This window comes from Arvicola amphibius, chromosome 1 (genome assembly GCF_903992535.2).
Source record: "Arvicola amphibius chromosome 1, mArvAmp1.2, whole genome shotgun sequence".
Classification (NCBI taxonomy): Eukaryota; Metazoa; Chordata; class Mammalia; order Rodentia; family Cricetidae; genus Arvicola; species Arvicola amphibius.
Genome location: NC_052047.1, coordinates 122421562 through 122437660, shown reverse-complemented (window position 1 = coordinate 122437660; position 16099 = coordinate 122421562). Strand labels below are relative to the sequence as shown.

Genomic DNA, 16099 nt, shown 5'->3' with positions numbered 1-16099 from the left:
GCTGACTTGGCTGTTGGTCTACAGAGTGAGCTGTACTAAATGGCAGTGATTTCATTAGAATATGCCTTGGTGCTGTCTTCCAAGTACCTGCTTGACTTTCATGTTCGGTCTGTCTTCTTTGGCTTCAGGAACACGACTGACAAGTTTCAGTACTGCTTCTCTTCTGCTGACTTCGCCCCCTTGTGACCGGCTTCCACTGGCTTGTCCCTGCCCTACTTCACTTTCCCAAAGATCCATATATACATATTTGTTTTCCCCTGTTGTTCTCTTCTGCAATATCCATTTCCTTTGCACACTGCATGTTGTTTATTCTTTAGTTAAGTATTTACAAAACTTTGCTGAGAAAATCCTCTCCAAGGCTGTTGGCTGACCTGTGGATCCTTCTATTATTTCATCAGCCAGTTTCTTTGTTCTTCTATCATGGTATCTATCCCACTTGTGGCATGTTGTGAGGTAATGTCTGTTTTATAGCACTGTGCTTCCATCATGCTAGGGTTTCTGTTTTTCACCTTAACAATTCCTTGTGCCTATGGGGGATGAATTGCCTTGTAGTTTAGGAATGTAAGAAATGGAGTAGGGCAAAATGCTTGTAGCTTCCCAGCTGAGAGTCTTCTAGGATCTATTAAATAACAGGCAGCAGTAAGGGAGCTCTGCCACATGCTCTTCCGAGTCTCCTAATCCAAGCCTGGCTAAGGGGCACTTTCCTCCAGAGCAGAGCTGTGCTTTCTTCTGCTTGGAAGAAGATGCTGCGGAGGACTGACTTTTATCCACTTAGAAGGAGGCCCTGCCTTTATGTGACCGTCTCAGCATGCACTCCCCCAGAGACAGCCCAAGGCATCAACTCAGATCCCAGCAAAGGCATGGCCATTAGCTTCTAGGATTTATATTTTCTTACGGCTTACTTTTCTGTTTTATTTCTTTTATGTTTTTCCTTTCTTTTATTAATATTTTATCTTTGGGTCTAAGAGGAAAAATACTTTATTTTTGAGCCTATTATTTCATTAAAACATTTTGTTACAACTTTACAAGATTCTAGATTAATTTTACCCACAATGCTTTTCAGAGATAATATCTATATTGAAGACAAGAATCATCCTATTTCTGACACTTTTTTATAAAACAAATATATGGTCATTTAAATTTCCTTGAGTTTATATAAAACTTATATGCTAAAAACATCCGCTTTCTTGTGGTAACCCCACAAGAAATGCTTACTCAACTGCCCTCTGGCTAATGTTTATTTCTTATTTTTAAGAATTAATGTCTACTCATACTTTACTCAAGAATCATATAGGTAAGGGCTTACACTTAAGGCCTTCCTCAAGCCCACATTCCCGTCAGATATGTGTGTCCACATCTTTAGTGGGGGTTAGCATTTGGTGTTCCTCTGTCAAGTACCGCAAATAAGCAGAACAGCTAACAGCAAATCAACTTCTTGGACCGCAAGGCACCACAGAAAACAAAACTTTGTTGAGTATTCAAAAATGTTTGCGAATGGGCACATAAGCAGACATTTAACTCTCAGGACATACGCACCTGAACTCCCATGCCACGCCATTATCACCACGGCCAAGGACCACATGCCTGCTCCCACAGCTGCCCTGCTGGCCTTCACTTAGTGATCCCAGTTTCTCCTGTGTTATTTCCCAGGCTTCAGACTATAAAATTCGAAATCCTCAGCTTAACCCTAAAGGGACTTCTGTTATTGTTTTGCTCAGCCCAATAAGGTGGAAATGAAGATAAAGCCCACAGGTGTGAGACTCCTTGATCGGAGAGCACTTTTAAGTTTGGGAGAGTGAGGTGAGAAACTGGAAGCAAAAGTAGCATCTAGATCTACACTGTACCATGTGGCCAGCAGACTGGTTCTTGCTGGATTTAACGTACTAAACGGAATTACCATTTAAAAATTTTTCTTATCAAATGAATACTTTATTAGAGTCATAACATTTATAAAATTTCTTGTCATCACTGAGTTATCAGATTTTTAAGAGCAACCAACATCAGAAACAGAAATTCTTGAAAGAAACCATACTCATTTACATTTCAAAACCATATCCTGGCTGAGATAGCAAATGGTCAGAGTTATAATATTTTGTTTGTTTGTTTGTGTTTATTTTTTAAGCAGGGTTTCTCTATGCAGTAACCTTAGCTGTCCTGGAACTAGCTCTTGTAGACCAGACTGGCCTCAAACTCACAGAGATCTGCCTGCCTCTTCCTCCCGAGTACTGGGATTAAAGGCCTGCACAACCACCACTGGCAAGAGTTATAATTTTTAATACAAGACAAAAATACTTAATATTTTTCACAGATTGTTATAGCCTGAACTTTTTATTTCTTTCAAAATGCATGCACTGAAGTCCCACCTACCCAGGAGACTTTGGAGATAGGGCCTTTATGGAGGTAACTGAGTCTAAATGAGGTTATAAGTGTGACATTGCTGATCCACTGTTGTAGCGAGAAGGTGATCAGGCCTGCTTTTTGTCCGGCCCGATTCCCGCATGGCTAGCTTTACACCCGAAATAACAACACACAAACTGTATTCATTTAAACACTGCCTGGCCCATTAGTTTCAGCCTCTTATTGGCTATCTCTCACATCTTGACTAACCCATATCTAATAATCTGTATGCCACCATGAGATCGTGGCTTACTGGGAAAGATTCAGCATGTCTGACCTGGTGGCTGGCTCCATGGCATCTCTCCCAGAGAGGAGAGGTATGGTGTCTGTCTAACTTCCCTTCTTCCCAGCCTTCTGTTCTGTCTACTCCACCCACATAAGGGCTGGCCTATCAAATGGGCCAAGGCAGTTTCTTTATTAACCAATGAAATCAACACAAACAGAAAACTTTCCCACATCATTTCCCCTTTTTCTGTTTAAACAAAAAAAGGCTTTAACTTTAACATAGCAAAATTACACATAACAAAACAGTTATCAAACAAGAATTACAGTTACAATATTTATATCTATTTTATCTTTTATCATAACTAAGGAAAAGTATAACTATCTATCCATTCTTCAACTCCATCAAAGACTCCAGAAGGATATAATATTACCTAAGTAAACAAGAAGTAAGCAACTTCCAAACTCTAGAAATGACAGCAACATATCACTGTCTAGACAGTCACCCAAAGTTCTTTTGTAATGTTGGGGCATCCATCTTCAGCCTTCAGGCCCATAGTATCCAGCAGACATTTCCATGAAGCAGGAAAATTCAAAGACAGTTCAGTCACTTTTTTCTGTGTCTGCCTGCACCTGGGCAGACAGCCAGATCAGGTTTACTAGGCATGCACAAGTGGGAGAGCATGGTGGACTCCCGCCGCCATACACAGAGATGTTTCCAGGCTGTGCAGTGGTTCTGTCTGGCAGATTAGGCTATAATTGAGATAAAAAGCTCATTCTCAAGAGTTAAAGTACTGAGTGTGGCTCCTACCTGGCGGCCCCAGAGCTAGTAGAAAATGGTACGTCCTTCATTTTGAAATTGGAGAGAGGTGGAGCCAACATCCAGAACAGCTCGCAGCTCTGCAGCCTAGAGCCACAAGTGATACAGTCACAAGCGGCTCCACCATGTTGGACTGGGTATGGCAAGCACACAGTACCTGTTTTTGACCTAGGAATGTCACAGCTCAGAGTCTTAAGCCCTTAGTGATTTAAAGGCGCAAATCAAACATGTTTCTGGACAGTAAAAAAATACAGATTCACAATAAGACAGATTCAGACATAAAAGACCTTTAAATGTGTCACAATGTTGGATGACTGTACGTAGGCTTGGGAGAGAAAAAAAATATAGAGAGAATAAAGTTAAAGCCTTTCTTTTTTGTTTAAACAGAAAAAGGGGAAATGATGGAGGAGTATCTATGTGTTACTTTCATTGGTTAATAACGAAACTGCCTTGGCCTTTTAAAAGGACAGAAAATTAAGTAGGTGGAGTAGACAGAACAGAATTGTGGGAGAAAGAAGGCAGACGCTTCAGGCAGTCGCCATATGCAGCCGCCATGCCTCTTCTCTCTGAGTCAGACGCAGGTTAAGATCTCTCCTGGTAAGCCACCCCTCATGGTGCTACACAGATTACTAAATATGGGTTAAAGCAAGATGTGAGAATTAGCCAATAAGAGGCAGAAACTAATGGGACAGGCAGTGTTTAAATGAATACAGTTTCCATGTAATTATTTTGGGTGAAGCTAGCCGGGTGGCGGGATGCAGCCCCGCCATTCCTTCTACACACTGTGACTGATATCCTTTGGGGGAAAAAAAGAAAAACAAAACTAGACACCAGGGCACCAGGGAAACACAAAAATACAGAAAACAACCTATGAGAATAACGTGGGAAGATGCTGTCTGCAGTTTAAGCTAGAGAGGTCTCAGAAGACACCAGAGCTGTTGGCGACTTGATCTTGGACTTTCAGACCCCAAAGCCGTGAGAAAATAAATGCTGGTTAAGCCACCCACTCTGTGGTATTGTGCTATGGGAGTCAGTCTGAGCAGACTGATATGGATCATATTTTGAAAAATTGAAATTGCTTAAAAACAAAACCCAAACCTTCAAACTTTAAATTCTATGACTTCTCATTCACACACATGAGACTGACAAATTCTTACCATTTTTTGAACACTTGCATAAACAGAAACAGCTACAAGCACAAACCTCTTCCAAAGAACTCATTATTAGGTGTCAGACGTACAAAAGCCTCACAGGAAACCACAGTTAGAGACAGACAACACACAGATGGTCAGACAACAGACATGACTTACCCAGCAAAGTTAACCTGACCCAACTTACCTGGGAAAACCTGGGCAATAAATCCTTCAAAATCCTTTATTACATTGTCATCAGTGCCAGTTTTGAACTTGGCATTCATTATGTAAACATTGCCAAATTTGTTCTTGAGATGCTGAGGGCTCCCCAGGCACACGAACTTTCCCTGCACCATGATGGCTAGCCTGGTACAGAGAGCTTCACACTCCTCCATACTAGAAAAACAAGATGCCAGAAGGACACAAGGCAAAACTATGTTATTTGAATGTTAGAGGACCTTCAAATACCCAATGTTTTGTGAGCCTCTTGAAGAGATAATTCTCGTTTGCCAGTTATTATAGGGCTATAGGGAATGGAGGTATTTTAAAATTCAGAACAGGAGAGGACCAGCTCTTCAAATGGAACAGCTCATAAATATCTTCCCCTTACATATTCAAACATTTCTTAGGATTAAATGCTAAGAAGCTCACATACTCAGGCAAATTTTCTATACACTATTCCTGGCCCCAGGCATTTCCTTCTCATAGCCACAGAATTCTGCCCACGCCCCTTGTGAGCCACACCTGTGAGAGGTTATGATGATGACCTTGCCACTCTCTCGTGTCCTTATCACTGTGTTCCAGAGCATGCGCCGGGCTAATGGGTCCATGCCAGTGGACGGTTCATCTAGGAAGACTACGGACGACTTCCCCATTATGGCAACAGCGGTGCTCACCCTGCGTTTGTTTCCTCCACTTCAGAGTCAGGAAGGGAGAGAAAAAGAAGTGGAAGCACAGATAGCTTTATAGTACAGTAACTTAGTAGGTAACATATCTAATTAGCACTCAGACTTCAGTTACAGGAAAAAAAATGCTGATTACACGTGACTGTACTAGGACATGAGACCAAATCCAACTGAATACAGAAATTTGTTTTCATCTGCAATGCAGAATGATGACTTTTGCTTATTCTATTTATTTTTAGCTATATTATCAGTTAAATTCAGATTCTTATTCTTGCAGTTCCTTGGGATTTTCTAACATATGAGCTACATGGCAGTCAGCCAGAGCAATACAGAGAACCTCGTCTTTGTCCTTTATGAGGAGACAAAGAGCCACAGCAAGGCAGGAAGAGAGACACTCATTTGTCTAGTTCACTGGCTAGAATTTAAATTGGACCAGGCCTGAGGGTTTATCATTTAAAAAAGAGGTGTGATGCTCCTAGGGTCTGCTTCATTGCAGAAGAACACTTGAGTACTCCAACCCTTGCCTGCCTGTTACGGAGCTTGTTTAGACAGGTGGCAAACCATCCCACAGCTGTCAGATCCCAAACATGGGAGTTGTCAGAATACGGCCGCGATGGGAGCAGCGGCACATGATCTCACCTCAAGGTGTAAATAAACTTCTCGGCTTGTGGTTGCAGGTACAGCATTTCCAACAAGTTGTCCACATAGGGACTAATACTGTTCTCTGGAAGCCCCCACACCCTGGCATACATTGTCAAGATCTCCCGAGGGGTCATGAACTCCAGCAAAGCATCAAATTGTGGACAATAGCCAATTTTTGACCTTACCTAAAATAAGAGAACATTGATAGAGATAAGACAACTACCTCACTGAGCATCACACAGTGAATATGAACAACATTAAAAAAAAAAAAAACCTCAAAGTTTTCTGGCCTATGGCCTGGGAACAAATTGATGCCCTTCTAAGCAAAGAACTTTGTATCTTCCAGTGGTCACAGGATCATCATGGCCAGGGTGACTGCATGTATTAGAATTCTAAGGCATGAAGAACTTCATGCATGAAGGTGCATGTGCTCAGGATAACTGTTACAAGCTGACATTAGTGTTAGAGCAATACAAGTACATCTGCCTGGAGGAGGCTGGCCTACCACTGTTTAACCTATAGTCTTTGTAAGGTTAATCAGTAGTGTGAAGTCTACCCTCAACAAGTAAATAAATACTTTTGAAATTTGGAACATGGTTCATTAACAAACCTTTATTATTCTGTCTCAAGGAACACCAGGTTATCAAGACTGAAGCCTGCTATAGAGGTGGGAGGATGATTAGCAATATCTAGGCTAGGTTTAAAAAGACCCCGAATTCTTATGTGTGATGATAAATGGATGAGAGGAGTGTTGTGGGATATTTTGATCACACTCTGATACTCCTGAGACTGACAATAAAACAAACCTTTAATCAGAGGGCAGAGATAGTTACTAGCTGACCAGAATTAGCCATAGAGGTTTTGGAGGATCCAGGACATATAGAGAGACATAGGAAGTACTAGGGAGGGACTTAGAAAGATGACTATAGAGACTGAGGTTAACATAGATTAACTACAGCTGACGAAGCATTATGAATTAGAAGACGCCTCTGCAGTTGTAGCTATTTTTATACCTGCTTCAACAGGTTTTGTATTCAACACAACGTACTTTACAAGTTTCTTGGTTCACATTAATTTTTCAATAAATGTCAAGTACAGATGCATAATAATGAAAGGGAGGCAGGAAATAACCTCAGCTGAGTTATTTTGTAATTTGAGAGCTAGGTCATATATCTAAGATAAGCATGGATTATTTCAATTATCCTATTAAAGGTGCATTCTTAGAAAAACAAAAAAATTAACAAATCCTAAAATCAGGGACAAGGCAAGCATGTCTATTCTCTCCAATTACATTCAAAATAATGCTTCAAGTAGTAGCTTCATCAATCAGCATGATCTAGTAGGTGATTCTTGATTTTTCCTCTTCCTTTAGGTGGAACTAATGGCTGGAGTTTGTTGGAGTTGCTCATTTCCTTCGTCCTGGTCTTTCAGGCTCTGGTTGAATAACTCCACCTATGTGCAAACTTCTTAAGGACAGAACATTCTGTGTATTGGTTCCTGTCCAAGGGATTTTTCTCTGCCAGTCACACTAAGAACCTGATTGAACCCAAGGAGATAAAATTCACAGAAGTACAGAAGTGCCAGCCAAATGACCAGCTTCCTGTTGACGTTCTATAAGTGTTAAGATTTGCTCTGCCCAAGCTTTCAGCAATTCATCATTAAAGGTGCAGTTCTTCCTACTCCAATATAGGTTCCCCCCAAAGTTCCTACTCTGAAGTTGTTATGTCTGGGTCTGGAAGTCTATTCTGTCTATGTGCTTGCATACATATGAGGATGGGAATTCGCACAGAGGTCAGTGGACAACTTTTACCTTATTTGAGGCTGGCTATCTTGATATTCACCACTGTGTACACTCAGCTAGCTGCCATTCTCCCATCTCTGCCTTCTTGTCATAGGAATGCTTGGGACTGCACAGGAGCATCCTGCTGTATCTGGCTGTAACCGGGCTCTGGGTATCCAAACTCAGATTGTTAGGTTTGCACGACAAGCACCTGAACCACAGCCATCTCCTCAGCCCTGCCCTGGAGTTTTGTGCCAGATTAAGTGGTGATTCATGTTTCACTTTCTCAGTGCCTTAATTTGGGTTCCCAGTAAGACAGGTCTTACTGTGTAGACCAGGCTGGCCTAGGACTCCAGAGATCCACATGCTTCTGCTTCCTGAGTGCTGGCATTAAAAGCATGTGCCACCATGCACATCTCGTTCAGAGTTTTGTTAGGGTGGGACTGGTAACCTCAAGTTTCTTCTTCAACACTAGGCTGGAGACTCCGAGTCTAATGGATGTCTACACACACCAAGCACATTGTGTGGTGGGCTAGAGGGGCTGCCGAGAGGTTGCATTTCACTCAGAGGACACTGCCCTCCATACTTCCATGTGTCCCCTTACATTTTCCTTCTCTTTCCAGAAGCATCCGGTGGAATGCATTGAATCATCTCAATACCTGTCACCAGTCCTCTCTGGGGGGCTCCTGCCATTTGCCTCCTGTCTGCACACTTAAGGCATCATGCTTCTCACCTTCAGATTGTATACTAGCATACCTTTCGGATATTTTCGGTGATGCTGTAGCCTTCAATGAACACATCCCCAGACGTAGCAACCTCTTCTCCAGTCAGAATTTCAAAGGTAGTAGTTTTTCCAGCTCCATTTAGTCCAAGCAATCCAAAACACTCCTCCTTTTGGATGGTGACAGAGATATTTCTCACAGCCAGAATGGGTGGCACTTTAAAATATATCTTAAAAACAAAGAAAATACAAAATACATGGAACTATGTATTTGGATGGGTCAGACACACAGTTTCAAACCTTTACAGACCACAGTACTTCAGGCAGTTTCATAAGAACCCTTCTTGGAGAACAGGCATAGATCCAAAAGGCCCACAGTGATTCCTTGGTGCTCATCTTAGGGAATGGAGCCATGTGCTGGCCATGGAAAGACATTACCTTTACAAGCTCTTTAATGAGCACAGTGGAACTCAGGGACTTGTGAGGATGCTGCAGGATGGCTTCCCTTTCATTTTGCACATCTTCATCTTCAGATTCCGTGGATAACTCTCTGGACAGTCTAGCCTGTATAGTGAAGATGAGAATGGATGGTAGATACTGCTTGAGCATCTGGTCTAGACTGGATGAATTCATGAAGGTTAAACAAGGATTATTTCAGAATGTAGATTAGTGAAATGGATAAAATATGTCAAAAAGAAAAAAAGAAAGGAAGGAAGGAAAGGTAAAATTAAAAAACCCCAAATTTGGTGCTTTAGAGATATTAACAAGGCCGTAGCAAGGGTAATCAAGTAAAATATAATAAAAAAAAGAGTAAGTGGGGGATAAACCACAAATTCCTATCAAACATCAAATATACAAAAATAAATTGTAAGCAAATGAATCCTTCTCCTGGCGTCTGTGAGGATTTCCCTGACCCTGTACTCGGGTCTTGACCTAAAGTATCCATCTGCAGCTCTTTGAACAGCCACTGCTTCACTGCCTGAGCTGCCTCTACCCCATGCCTTGAATTTACCCCCTTAAGTATTACACATTCGCCAGAACTTAGTTTGGTTCCTACTAGATACAGTTTTAGTATTTTATACTTTTTAAAATCAAAACCCTCATTCCCGTGACTGGTATCTGTCTGGTCTCTGATGTGGTGCCCATCCTGGGGCCCTTTCTTTGGACTATCCATGGACTCCTTCTCTCACCTCTCCTGCAAGACCTGAGGAAGCTGAGTTCTGTGAAGCATGCACCGTTACACTGAGCAGCAGAAGGTACTTCAGGGATAGATCGGAAATGTATTACAAGCCTGGAATTGAGCATCAGGTTTTACTTCTAAGGAGCAATACTTCTGGTGCTGGCCAGCTATTTGCTTATTTGGCCTGATTCCCTAGTCCTGAGGGCTATGCCCCACCATTAGGTATTTCTTCCTTCATTCTGAATAGGAAACTCCCATCAGCTTTGGACACCAAGCTGCCTCTAATGGTGTCCTCAAGGCTGAGTCTGTGTTATTGTGTCTTTCCAAACTATAGGACACAGCCTGGAAACTCCTGCCTTTTATGCCTCACTTAATTCCAATATTCATTTCTATAAGCAGCAAAAGAACCAGTGGGGGACATGTTACATATGCACATTTTCAAAGCATACCCTAAATTTACTACATCAGAAACACAGTAAGTGTTTATAGTGTAACAAGCCCTGTGCATACATCTGAGGCATGCTGTGGATGAGAATACCTATCACACGGCCTTACATAGGAATGTGTGTCCTATGGATTGGCAACTTGGGAACTTTTACAAAAGCCAGAGCCAAATTGGGACAAACGGGCTGATGGGGGAGGAAATGTGCATCTAACATATAAATTATTCAAAGGAAAAATTTCAATAATAATCAATGCATTATAACAAAATCTCAAAATTGACATTTTATGTAGACTTCTGATTCATGCATCTGTCAGTCAACATAGATTGATTTTCTTGATCCACTGCTATGATTTGAGTATGAAATGTTTTCCACTGGTTTGGTCCCCAGGATGTGGCATTATTTGGAAACCAAGAAGGAGGACCGAGCTGAAGGAAGTAGGTCCTTGGACTTAGCCCCTTTTTTTGTTTCATCCTGTGCTTCTTCATCCTAGGGTTCAAATCAGGATCCTCAGCCTCACTCTCCTGCTGCTATGACGCTCTGCCCAAGCACATGGGGACAAGCAACCATGAGTGGAGCCTCTGAAGCCACGAGCAAACAAATCTTTCCTCCAGTTGTTCCATCAGGTATTCTGGTCATAATGATGGTAAAAACAAGCAATCCAGTAATGGAATTAAACGTGTATGAATGCGCCTTTCATTTTAAGAGTTAACTCTAACCCACATCAGGACAGTGTGTAAACTGAGAGATTTTTTGAAACACTCAGTCCTAAATAGTACGTCTGCATCAAACCCCTCCCTTAAGGGCTCAGGGAATATGATGGTTTGAATAAAAATGGACCCTGTGGTGATTTTAGTGTAACTGTCCCCCACAAGCTCATAGGGATTATTAGGAGGTAGCCTTGTGGGAGTAGGTGTGGATATGCTTGATGGAGGAAGTATATCACTGTGGAGGCAGGCTTTGAGGTCTCATATATGCTCAAGATACTGCCCAGTGTCTATGCCACTTCCTGTTACCTTCAAGATAAAGGACTCTCAGCTACTTCTTGCCTGCATGCTGCCATGCTTCCCATCATGATGATAATGGACTAAACCTTTGAACTGTAAGCGAGCCACCCTAATGAAATGTTTTCCTATATAAGAGTTTCTGTGGTCATAGTATCTCTTCGCAGCAACAGAACACTAAGACAGGGAGCTATGTGGGAGAGGAGGCAGAAAAACTGTAAGAGATAAAGGGAATAGATGACACCAAGGAAATTAAGCCTTCTAGACACAACAGGATGGACACACATATGAATTCACAGTGGCTGTGGCAGCATGCACAGGGCCTGCTGCACATGTGAGACAGCATGCAAGCACCAAGAGGAGGATGTGGACATGAGCTCCATCCCTAATCAAGAAGCTATCTCCAACTGACGCCCACTTCCAAAGGAAAACTTAGCTTTCTCTAATGGAGTCTCACTGGGTATATAAACCACACTTAAGGGCTGGCCCCCGTGCCCAACAGGAGATAACTAACACAAAATGAACTCACAGGCAGGTATTTTGTAGATTTTTTTTGGTCTCAGTTTTTGCTTTGTTCAGGTATATTTTGTCTTATGGCCTTCTGTTTGTATGATATAGGTTCCGATTTTGTGATTTTATGGGTTGTGTGTGTGTGTTTGTATTTCTTCTTTTTTGTTCTATTCTGGTTTGTTTGTTTGGCTGTTTTTTTCTAAAGAGAAAGAAAGAAAGGGCATAGAGTTGCGTGGGTAGGGAGGATCTGGGAGAACAATGATCAGAATATATGGTATGGAAAAGACCGTTTTTCAATAAAATTATGTTTAAAAACAAGTACCTTAAGGTCTACATTCTGTTACTTACCTTACTAAATATCTTATAAATTCCAAAGAAAACATAGCGATATACAAATGCTTTTAAATTCCATGAGGTAAGCTCCAGAAGGACAATGAGGAAGAAGTAAGTCACTCCTGTGGCAGCCATGGCAATCAAATTTTTTCCAATTGCGATTTGGTTCATACTGTATACAGGAGTATCAACTGATGGCGAGAAGACCAACACAAGAATGTTAGCAGAAAGAGATGTCACCCAGGTGCTTGAGTTGGAGATCCCTGCCTTCACTCCCCTTCATGAGCAGATCGGCTGTCAGCTATTAGCAGAAATGTTTTGCAGTAACCCACAAAACATAAAAATGAGGACGAGACATCTCTGTATTCTGTGGGCCTGAATACAAATCCACACTGAGAGACAGAGAAATGTAAGGCTATGGACTGGATCTCAGTTCCCTTTCCAGAAGATGACATACCGGCACACAGAAGAAACACCCCTAGGTAAGGAGAAGGTGGGGAGCAGATACCCGTTTCCATATCGTTCTAAAGACCCTCTTGGGAACCCTATCAGAAGACTGAACGTTGGGCCACACTTAAAGTCAAATAAAAAAGAAAGTAAGCAGGTAAAACAGAGTCCATAGAACCATTTTATTGAATGAGAAATGCACGTGCCAATAGTGGTATATGCCAGCTAACACAGTTCTTCAGCTTAGCTGCTCTCTCTACTCCCAGAAGTAGGCAGAGCTTACCTGGATTGATTTCAAAGAGAGCTAGCTTTCAGGTATATCATCATTTCATCTCCTGCCATGTGCCTTAAACACCACCCCTGGAGGAATCTGCTACAGTATGAGAAAAAAAAAAGTCCCTTGGTCCCACTGAAGGTGCATGGTTGATCGGCAGTTATGATTCACCAGACTAGCTTTAATATATATATAATTCAGTTTTAATAAAGGAAAGAAAAGGGAACTTACAAATCCAAGGTTCCAGCGAGGAGCACAGGAAAACAAAGAGCAGGCGGGCCACAGGCCGGCAAGATTTTATAAGTCAATATTAGCCTAAGGGGGACACGCCTTTAGCCGAAGGGGGACACACCTTACAAAACAAGGTTTTTGGCTAGGCTTCCCCTTCACCACCAGATCCATGGCATTTTATGCTAGTTATATTATATATCTAGTGGCTTTTCTAGATAAGGGACCAAATCAAGGGTACACTTCAATTCATAGCACAGCCAGTAACCAAGAGACCTTTAAGAACCTGAAGGAAAGGCTTACTAGCTGAAGGACATTGCTGGCTGGCCCCACCAAAATAGTGAAATCCTGTCATTCTAAGAGAGAACTTACTGGTTCTTTAAAAGGTGGTAGCCTCAAGAGCAGCCCTGAGCCAGCAACTTCAGTCAGAGCAGGCCTGAGGGAGCAACCTCCACAGGAGCAGCTACAAGGGAGCAACCCAACAAGGGAGCAGGCCCAAGCCAGAGATCACTGTGGGGCAAAGGCCAAAGCCAGGGACATCTGTGGGAGGGGCCTGAGCCAGTGACCTCCACCAGAGCAGACCTGAGCCTGCGCTGCAACCTCAGCTGGAGCAGGCCCAAGGCAGTGACCTCTACAGGAACAGGCACAAGGGAGCAACCCACTGAGGGAGCAGGCCCAAGCCAGAAACCTCTGTGGGACCTGGTGCAAGTCAGGGACCTCAGAGGGAGCAGGCCCAAGCCAGGAACATCAGCAAGAACAGGCCGGAGCCAGAGACCTTTGCATTAACAGGCCCAATCAAGCCAGAGACCTCTGCAGCACTGGGCGCAAATCAGAGACCTCCACCAGAGCAGTGCCAAGCCAATGACCTCCACTGGAGCAGGCCTGATACAGTGACCTCTGCCTGAGCAGGCCCAAGGCATCAACCTCAGCAGGAGCAGCCCCAAGCAAGCAACCTCCATGGGAGCAGGCCCAAATGAGCCCAGGAACTGCAGAGCAAATACCCAGAGCACTGAGCCACCTTTGTGAACACCGAGTAACCTCCAGGGTGACTGAAACCGTGGCCCTGACTGCACCACGAGGAGCAACTATCTGAGCCTTGGATCCACTGGCACCTGGAATATTGATCACCAGAGACACAGCCCCAACTACACCAATCAAAGGAAAAGATGGGTAGACAAGGTAAGAACACACTCGACACCACAAAGAGCAGCACAACACCAATAAAATCTAGTGGCCCTACAACAGCAAGACTTGAACACTCAAATATAGATGAAGCAGAAGAAAATGATGTAAAAAAAAAAAACTTTAGGGGACTGATTGAGGCCCTTAAAGAGGAAATGAAAAATTCCCTCAAAGAAATGGAGGAAAAGACAAACAAAAAACTGGAAGGAATCAACAAATCCCTTAAAGAAAATCAAGAAAAAGCAATCACAGATGAAAGAAATGGTTCAAGACTTGAAAACTGGAATAGAGACAATAAAGGAAACACAAACTGAGGGAATGATAGAAATGGAAATTATGAGGAAATGATCAGGAACCACAAATGCAAGCATAAGCAGCAGAATATAAGAGACTGGAGACAGAATCTCAAGTGCTAATGATATAATAGAGGAAATAGATTCATCGGTCAAAGAAAACATTAAATCTAACAAAAGGTGGTAGCCTCAACAAACGTACAAACGCCAAAGAGTTTGTAACTATTTCCACAAGGATCACAAGACCCCCAAACTGACACCTCCAATAATGGACTTGCAGATAAGGTTTGATATGAGAGGTATGGCTCAGCAGTTAAGAGCACTTTCTGCTCTTGCAGAAGACCCAGGTTCAGTTCCCAGCACCCACATGGAAGCTCACAACCATCTGTAACTCAACACATTTTAACAGCAAGTTTTATCAAACTAAAGAAAGAATCAGCGAACTCAAAGACAGAACATTCAAAGACTGCCAGTCAAAGGAACAAATTTGTTGAAAGCTAATTAAAAAAAAGAGGGATGGCTATCTAGAAGATTTTTCTGGCTCATCATCAAGAAATCAAACCTACCTGCAATAAAATTTAAAGAAGGTAAGAAGGGAGAGAGGGACTCAGAACCATAGTTAAAGAACTTGTGTGGAAATTCCCATGTCCCAGAAAAGTGTCAATGACAACCTCTGGAAGCGTGGGATTGCTAATGAAACCCAAACCAGGAGTTCACCAAAAAGCCTGATGGTCAAACTATCAGATCTCAAATCAAAGACAGAAAAAAGTATAAACAACATGGAATGCCCTCATTAATAAGTGGGTATTAGCTGTAAAGGATAACCAAGCCATAGCCCCAGAGAGGCTAGGTAACAAGGAGGGCCCAAGGAGAGATCGTGGATTTCCCTGAGAAAGGGAAACAGAAGAGATCTCCTGAGGGTGAGAGGAAAGATGAGGAGATGGGAACAGGAGAGATTGGGTTGCGTAGGTTGCAGGTTGGGTGGAGGAAGAGAGTAATGAAAGAGATAACTTGATTTGGAGGGTACATTTTGGGGTTAGGGAGAAGCCTGGTGTCAGAGAAACTGCCAGGAATCCAAAGGATGACTCCAGCTGAGACTCCTAGCAATAGTGGAGAGGGTGCCTGAATTGGCCTTCCCCTGTAATTAGACTGGTGACTACCCTAATTGTCAACAGAGAGCCTTCATCTATTAACTGATGGAGGTGGATGCAGAGATCTACATGCAAGCACGGGGGAGGGGGATCCTGTCAAAGAGAGGGAATGGATTGTACAAGCCAGGGTGCCAGGGTCATGACAGGGGAACCCACAGAGACATCTGACCTGAGCTACTGGGAGCTCAAAGACTCTGGACCAACTGCTAGGGAGCCTTCATGGGAGCAACCTAGGCCCTCTGCATGTGTGTGTGACAGCTGTGTATCTTGGTCTATTTGTGGAGTTCCTAGCAGTGAGACCAGGACCTGTCCCTGGTGCTTGAGTTAGCTTTTGGGAGCCTATTCCCTTTGCTAAGTTGCCTAGCTCAGTCTTGATTTAGGAGGAAGAACTTGTTCCTGCCTCAACTTGATGTGCCATGCTTTTTTGACTCCTT

General features: G+C 42.8%; 1 protein-coding gene across 1 annotated transcript in view; it reads right to left on the bottom strand.

The window, feature by feature from the left end:
* The window catches only part of LOC119825564 (phospholipid-transporting ATPase ABCA3-like), a 101213-nt gene that overhangs the window by 4474 nt on the left and 80640 nt on the right, over positions 1-16099 (bottom strand). The window contains exons 24-29 of the mRNA XM_042054063.1: positions 12106-12367; positions 9059-9184; positions 8656-8850; positions 6117-6304; positions 5317-5487; positions 4778-4968 (exon numbers count right to left, since the gene is read on the bottom strand). Coding sequence (XP_041909997.1) covers positions 4778-4968; positions 5317-5487; positions 6117-6304; positions 8656-8850; positions 9059-9184; positions 12106-12367 — 1133 coding nt within the window. The remainder of the gene's footprint in view (positions 1-4777; positions 4969-5316; positions 5488-6116; positions 6305-8655; positions 8851-9058; positions 9185-12105; positions 12368-16099) is intronic.